The sequence below is a fragment of the Solanum stenotomum genome, chromosome 1 (genome assembly GCF_019186545.1).
Source record: "Solanum stenotomum isolate F172 chromosome 1, ASM1918654v1, whole genome shotgun sequence".
NCBI classification, from domain to species: domain Eukaryota; kingdom Viridiplantae; phylum Streptophyta; class Magnoliopsida; order Solanales; family Solanaceae; genus Solanum; species Solanum stenotomum.
Genome location: NC_064282.1, coordinates 94,089,577 through 94,097,222, shown reverse-complemented (window position 1 = coordinate 94,097,222; position 7,646 = coordinate 94,089,577). Strand labels below are relative to the sequence as shown.

Sequence of the window (7,646 nt, the reverse complement as noted above, 5' to 3'; positions counted from 1 at the left end):
TAAATAGTTATATAATATCTCACACTTATTTTTTTGAAATCGAATTTATATCGAGTGGTGCATAAGTTCTTCAAGGGTGTTTGACATAATTTATTGGGCGTTGGTGCTATCCAATTTTTTTCTAACATAATCGGTTAATATGATTATTGTTAACAAAATTGATTGATCACTCTGTTGAGTTTATGGAAATTTCGAGAGGATAAAAATTATGAATAGTTTATAAGTATTTTTACTTTGAATCTTGATCTTCCGATAGATCAATCTAATTTCATTGACTGCTAAGCGGCATTCTTGATATGCAATTACAAGTAAGTATTCATAACATGGTTGGTAAATTGAAGAAAAGATGGTAAGTAATTAACCTATTGGGACAATCAATTAATTTAATTTATAAAATAAATTTACACATTCTATATATAAAACTTGAATATATAATTATCAATGAAAAAAACACTAGAGAGTAAACTATAAATAACATAGTTGAACTATCACTATTTCGTGAGTTTCACACCCTAACTAATAGATGTTTCCTTTTCCATTTGAATTATCATCATCTATGTATTAAAACACACTTTAAAATTGATTAGATCAATTATCAGTTGTTCCATTTTCCTACCTACATAAATAATGACAATTCAGGTTAAAAAAAAAAGGAACATCTAATAGTTAAAGTCTGAAGCTCGCATAAATAATAATTCAGATGAATTTTCGATCATTATCAAAAACTAAATAAAAGGGGTTTATTTTTTTTCATGAGGGTCCCTTGCACAAGATTCCATTAGGCATTTTTGGAGTCCTATAAATACCCTGACAATCCCCTGCCATTTTTATTCGCATTCACAACATCAACCAAAAACATCCCATACTCCAATATTCCAATAATTCTATCCTCAACACATCTATATTCTTCTCATATCGCTTAATTACTAGACTGTGTAATCATTAGACTACAATGAAGATGTCAATAGTTAGAATGGAAGAAATGGCAACACCACAATTGAGTAAATCACCAACACCACCATTGCCTAAGACAAAGGGCATAGTGTCAATTCTTGGATCAGATACTCAAAGATGCAAATCAAATGCAACCTCTATTAGAAGAACATTTTCAGCTGATATGTCATCCAAACAATGGCTTACACAAAATGGTTTCTTCTCTCCAATCAAAAAGATTGCTTCATCTAAAGATCTTGCTCTTTCAACCTCCTATGAGGAGAAAGAAGAAGAAGAGGAGCTCGAAAGGCGAAAAATATCATTTAATGTTTGGAGTTCAATTTTGTCACAAAAGAAAAATGATGATCTTCAAATTCCATATATTCACCCTCTTGATAAAAGATCAACAAGTTCTTTGAGTGAAAAAAGTCTTGAAATTTGTACTGAAAATATTGGATCAGAGAATGGTTCTGATGGTTTTTCCTCCTACACTCCTTCTGAGAATGGAGATGTAGACGAGGAAAAACACGATCATCACCACTACCACCATCACCACCAATATTGCTCGCGATTCATTGAGGAATTGCCAGTAGTAAAGTATAATAATAGCAAGAGATCATCATCATATTTTCCTCCTCCAATTACTTCCTTGGCTAGAGGTGACAACAAACCTTCTATTCAAATGCAATCTCGACGCCAAGATGGTAGATTGATTCTTGAAGCTGTTTTTATTCCTCCTCGAAATCATTTCCATGCCCATCGCCTTGATGGTCGTCTTCTTCTAACCTTAGTTGATAATAGTATTTCTACTTCATCATTAGAACAAAAGATGGAGGATTATGGTGAAGAATTTGATGAATTTTTCGAAGATACTGATGATCATACACCTCAAAACGATTATATAAGTGATGATTGTCTTGAAGAAGAAGAAGAAAATGGGATCATTGTGATGGAACAGAATCCAAGATTGTCAAGTGGGGTAATAAATATGATGAGGTTGTTAGATTCTCCTATCGAAATAAGGGAAAAGTCAATTCAATTCCCAATGGAAACAAAATTTCCCAAATTCTCCCTCGAACTGAAAGATCATTTGGGGCTAGGAAACAAGACTTGTGTAACATGGTCTAACAAGTTCAATAAAATTGTCAACTTGACAGGTTCTGTGGATTCAACTGAACAAACTGATCAGGAGGTAATTAGTCGGATAATCTCAGTTCCTCAGTCGACCACGGCCTCTTTCAATGCCTATGAGTATTTTTGGAGGAAGAAGCCTACAATAGCAAGCATTGTCAACACTCCCACAATTGCAAAAGAATGCAACAACTACACCACTAAGCAAGTTGTTGTTGCATCAAATAGTACTACTCCCAATGCCAAGGGTACAACAAAATTAGCAGCATATATAAATTATTTGGTACCTTTGCAAAGTGGATGCAAAGAGCCAAAAAAGTCTTTACTAATTTGGGAGCCTTACTGTATTGCTACCTCTTGATGATCACCAAATTTTTTATCAAGTCCTAATTCAACTAATTAACAATAAAATAATAAATATATAGAACTATATAATATGTATTATTATTAAGATTTTTATTTTCCTTTCTGAGTCATGACTAGTTTTTTACTCTTTTGTCAAAAAAGAGTTTTGTGTAGCCACATAACAAAGAGAGAGATCCTTGTTTTATATACAATCATCCAATTTTGTATACGCTCTTACTTCCTTTATTTAAAATATAGCTATCTGCTATTTGAAATCAACTGACTTGACTAATCGTGTTGCATAAGACTCAGTAAAGGAATAACGCTACCTAGTTAACCTATCTTTGTGAGATAATGATGATGTTAGTACTTAGTTATTAGCCAAAAGATATGGTGACCTATCAATTTGGTGGTGGATCTAGCCTATAATGTACGGGTTCACGAGAATTTAGTAGTTTTTGTCTAGCCTAAACCGTTTATGGACCAGTAATTTTTAAGTAGGTTATTAATTTGTGTATTTATTAACAAGTTTTTACACGGATCGTCTCTACTTCAAATGGTTTTAATTTTTGTCCCTTAATACTCGCCTTTTTTTTTTGGATCAAATTATCCTTATCTATGACCTAATTCACTTGATATAAGTTTAGAGAGTTTTTGTCTTGTCCTATATAAGTTTGGATAGAATTAAGTTATGTGGCATAAGTTGTGTAGTATTTCTATATATGACTAATTTGCTCAATATAAATTTAGAAAACTTTTGCCTCACTCGACATAAGTTATAGAGCACTATGATATAACTTGTGAAATATTATGCCGTGAAAGTATAAATTTATGCTCCAGGAAAAATAATATATGGAATTAGATATTGAGTAGGCACAATTTGATAGTAGAGAATCAATCCTATCATGCTATTGTAGAATATGGCAGAAATGGACATCGTACGGAAGGGGTGACGTGTTAGCGGCGGAACTAGCAACGATCGAGGAGTTTATTCGAATCATCTTCGATAAAAAATTATATTATTTATATATGATAAAAATTATATTTTACATATATATAATAGAAGTTGAGCTCTGATCACTTTTTATATTTATTTTTTTATATTTCAAACTCCTTTAATAAAATTCTTGACTTGGTACCGCTAGATGTCGAATTAAAAGTTTCAATATCATCATTTCGATATTATTATATTTCTTTTAACATAAAGTCTAGAAAAGTAGTATATAGTTTAAGGAGCCCACAAAATGGTTAAATAAATGATATTTATTAGTTTTGATTTTCAAAGAACATATTTTTTTCTTCCTATACTTGCCAAAAAGAAGAAGAAAAAAATATTCCCTATATTTCAATTTATGTGGCACTTTTCATTTTTTGAGAGTCAAACAACATAAGTTTGACTAGAAATTAGAGCATGGAATTTTCAATTTTCTTAAAAAGAAATTTATATATTTATAAACTACGTAAAAAGTACTATAAATCATAATATTTGACAATTCAAAATATTAAAAAGATATATGAAAAATTTACGGTCAAAGATAGACTTGTTTGAATCTCAAAATTCAAAAATTGTCATATAAATTGAGACAGATGGAATATATAACAACCCTTTTTCTTTCTTCTTTTTTTGTTTTACAGAGTTTAGTATGTTTAGCCACTTCAAGAAAAATGTCAATTTGATCTTTTTGATAATGAATCATCATCATGAGGTGACAATGCAATAAGGCTCCCAAATTAGTAAAGACATCTTTGGCTCTTTGCATCCTCTTTGCAAAGGTACCAAATAATTCATATATGCTGCTACTTTTGTTGTACTCTTGGCATTGGGAGTAATACTATTGGATGTAACAACAACTTGCATAGTGGTATGGTTGTTGCATTCTTTTGCAATTGTAGGATTCTTCCTCCAAAAATACTCATAGGCATTTAAAGAGGCCGCGGTCGCCGGTGTTAGTTGAGTTGGGAGTGACTGAGGAACTGAGGTTATCTGACTTAGCTCCTTAGTCAGGTCAGTTGAATCAACATTACCTGTCAACTTGACAACTTTATTGAACTTGTGGGACCATGTTACAAGATTCTTGTTTCCTAGCCCCAAATGATCTTTCAGTTCGGAGGAGAATTTGGTAAATTTTGTTTCCATTCGGAATTGAATTGACTTTTCCCTTATTTCGACTTGAGAATCTAACAAGTTCATCATCAGGGATGATGTCTTCATATTTATCACCCCACTTGACAATTTTGGCTTTTGCTCCATAATCAATTGAGGTGTATGATCATCAATATCGTCGAAAATATGATCAAGTTCTTCACCATAATCCTCCATCTCTTGTTCTAATGATGAAGTGGAAGTACTATTATCAACTAAGGTGAGAAGAAGACGACCATCAAGGCGATGGGCATGGAAATGGTTTCGAGGAGGAATAGAAACAGCTTCAAGAATCAATCTACCATCTTGACGTCGAGATTGCATTTGAATAGAAGGCTTGTTGTCACCTCTAGCCAAGGAAGTAATTGGTGGAGGATAAGATGATGATGATCTCTTGCTATTATTATACTTTACTACTCGCAATTCCTCAATGAATTGCGAGTAGTATTGGTGGTGGTGGTGGTGTTGGTGGTAATGATCGTGTTTTTCCTCATCTACATCTCCATTCTCAGAAGGAGTGTAGAAGGAAAAACCATCAGAACCATTCTCTGATCCAAGATTTTCAGTACAAATTTCAAGACTTTTTTCACTCAAAGAACTCGTTGATCTTTTAACATGAGGGTGAATATATGGAGTTTGAAGATCATCATTTTTCTTTTGTGACAAAATTGAACTCCAAACATCAAATGATGTTTTTCGTCTTTTGAACTCCTCCTCTTCTTCTTCTTCTTCTTCCTCAGAGGAGGTTGAAAGAGCAACATCTTTAGATGAAGCAATCTTTTTGATTGAAGAGAAGAAACCATTTTGTGTAAGCCATTGTTTGGATGACATATCAGCTGAAAATGTTCTTCTAATAGAGGTTGCATTTGATTTGCCTCTTTGAGTATCTGACCCAAGAATTGACACCATGCCCTTTGTCTTAGGCATTAGTGGTGTTGGTGATTTACTCAATTGTGGAGTTGCCATTTCTTCCATTCTAGCTATTGACATCTTCGTCGTAGTCTGGTAATTACACAATCTAGTAATCAAGCGATATGAGAAGAATATAGATGTGTTTGAGGATAGAATTATTGGTATATTGGAGTATGGGATGTTTTTGGTTGATGTTGTGAATGCAAATAAAGAAGGCAGGGGATTGACAGTGTATTTGTAGGACTCCAAAATGCCTAATAGAATCTTGTGCAAGGGCCCACCATGAAAAAAAATAGCTTTTATTTAGTTTTGTGATAATGGTCAAAAACTTATATGAAGTTTCATTTGTTCGTGAGTTTCATATTTTAACTAGTAGTTATTCCTTTTTCTAACATGAATTATCATTATATGTGTATTAAAAACAGCTAGCTGAGTAAATGATAATAATTTAGGTAGAACAAGAAAATAACTAATAGTTGATCTAACCAATTTCGTGGTATATTTTAGTATTAATATATTCATCTTTCTACCAACAAAATAATGAATTACCAAACAAAATTGTACTATAAGGATTATTAATATTCTAGTTTGAGATATTCTAAAGTCTTTACCCTTAATTACTATTTCCATCCATGAATATTTGATTCTTAATTCCACCCAAAAAAAACATTTCATCGAATGCAAAATATATATTCCTTATGTTTTAATTTATTTGTCATACTTTATCTTTTAGTCATTTTTAGAAGTAATATTTTTAAGCAACTCTTTAATTCCAACTTTTCACCTATAGCATATTTAAGATCACAACATTAATAGACATTTTGGTATATTTCACATATCTTTAGTTTAAGACTACAGATTTGAAAGTTTCCTTTATTTTTCTAAACTTCACACCAAATCAAAAACCAGACAAATAAATTAAAACAAAACAAGAATTTAGTATAAATTTGTGAAAAGGGTCTGAAAAATACTCCAACTATGACCGAAATTGTTGTTACGATACCAAACTTTATGGAGAACTTTTTACCCCTGCAATATTTAATAATGTATTTTAAAGGTATATATGTTCCCATGTGGAGACATTACTCCCTCCATTTCATATTAATTTAATTTTTGAGGCATTTTCCATTTTTCAAATTAACTTAATTGTTCAGTTTTCAAGACTACGTTTAGAGTGTTCTTCCAATTTTACCCTTCATTAGTTAATATTGGAATTAGTGATTAATTAATATTTAGTTATTTTAATCATAAATTTGACAATAATTAATAAGGATAAAAATGGAAAACTATGTTCAATTTATGTCTTAACCTACTTTTCTTAAAGGGTGTGAAACACCTCAAAAATTAAATTAATAGGGAATGGAGGGAGTACTATTTATAATAATGCAATATTTATGATGTTCACATGGACATATATATATACCTTTAAAATACACTATTAAATAGTGCATGGGGGTAAAAGGTTATTTTTTCAAAGTTTAATATTGTTATAGCAATTTCAATCAAAGTTCGAATTTCAGACTTTTTTCCCTATAAATTTAGGTAATGTGAGAAGGAAGTGATGTGTGGACGACCAAGATGGCTTAAGGAACAAGCAAAGCTTACCTTCAAAAGAATCATCACTATTTATTTATACTATCCATCAGTGTTTTAAAAAGTGATGTGCGAAAAAAATATTACTTTATCTAACATGGAATGAAGCATATTCCAAATAATGAGAAATTGGTTCCCTCATGAGTCTTTATTAATAAGTTACAATTACAAATTTATAAAATAGTATTAAATACATCAAAAACATGTATAAAAACTTTAAAGACTTTTAAGAAGTTGTTTAGAAAATACACCTAAAACAAGTTATAATTTTTTTAAAAAAAGTTATTTCAAAATTTTTAAGAAGTTGTTTGCAAGTTGTCTACTTAAATTACTTGCAAATAATCTCTTAATTTGCAAGCCTCTTTTGGAAATGTTATGCAAGCTGGTATTAAATAGATATCCACAATTTTATGTGTACGTAACAATACTTTTTATGATGAAGAAAAAAATAAAATCTTTTTAGTATTATATATATACGTAGTATAATCATGTATTAATTAATATATTTGAACTAAAGTTATGGACGGTGGACTTTGAAAAAAAACAATTATTTCCCCAAGCAAATCAAAAGTTTAATTAGCAAATATTA

The 7,646-nt window shown here is 31.0% G+C and overlaps 2 protein-coding genes across 2 annotated transcripts; one reads left to right on the top strand and one right to left on the bottom strand.

Moving 5' to 3' along the window:
- The first annotated feature begins 826 nt into the window (after positions 1–826).
- On the top strand, positions 827–2,844 carry LOC125842184 (protein FAF-like, chloroplastic). The gene has a single exon (XM_049521424.1). It carries the CDS (start codon positions 953–955, stop codon positions 2,423–2,425), a length of 1,473 nt encoding a protein of 490 aa, XP_049377381.1. The 5' UTR covers positions 827–952; the 3' UTR covers positions 2,426–2,844.
- Positions 2,845–4,055: 1,211 nt separating this feature from the next.
- LOC125843270 (protein FAF-like, chloroplastic) lies at positions 4,056–5,732 on the bottom strand. The gene has a single exon (XM_049522491.1). It carries the CDS (start codon positions 5,540–5,542, stop codon positions 4,109–4,111), a length of 1,434 nt encoding a protein of 477 aa, XP_049378448.1. The 5' UTR covers positions 5,543–5,732; the 3' UTR covers positions 4,056–4,108.
- Positions 5,733–7,646: the final 1,914 nt, after the last annotated feature.

What these genes read in the sequence shown, in the direction of transcription:
- LOC125843270 (XM_049522491.1), bottom strand. Translation starts at nt 5,542, where the DNA reads ATGTCAATAGCTAGAATGGAAGAAATGGCAACTCCACAATTGAGTAAA.
- LOC125842184 (XM_049521424.1), top strand. Translation starts at nt 953, where the DNA reads ATGAAGATGTCAATAGTTAGAATGGAAGAAATGGCAACACCACAATTG.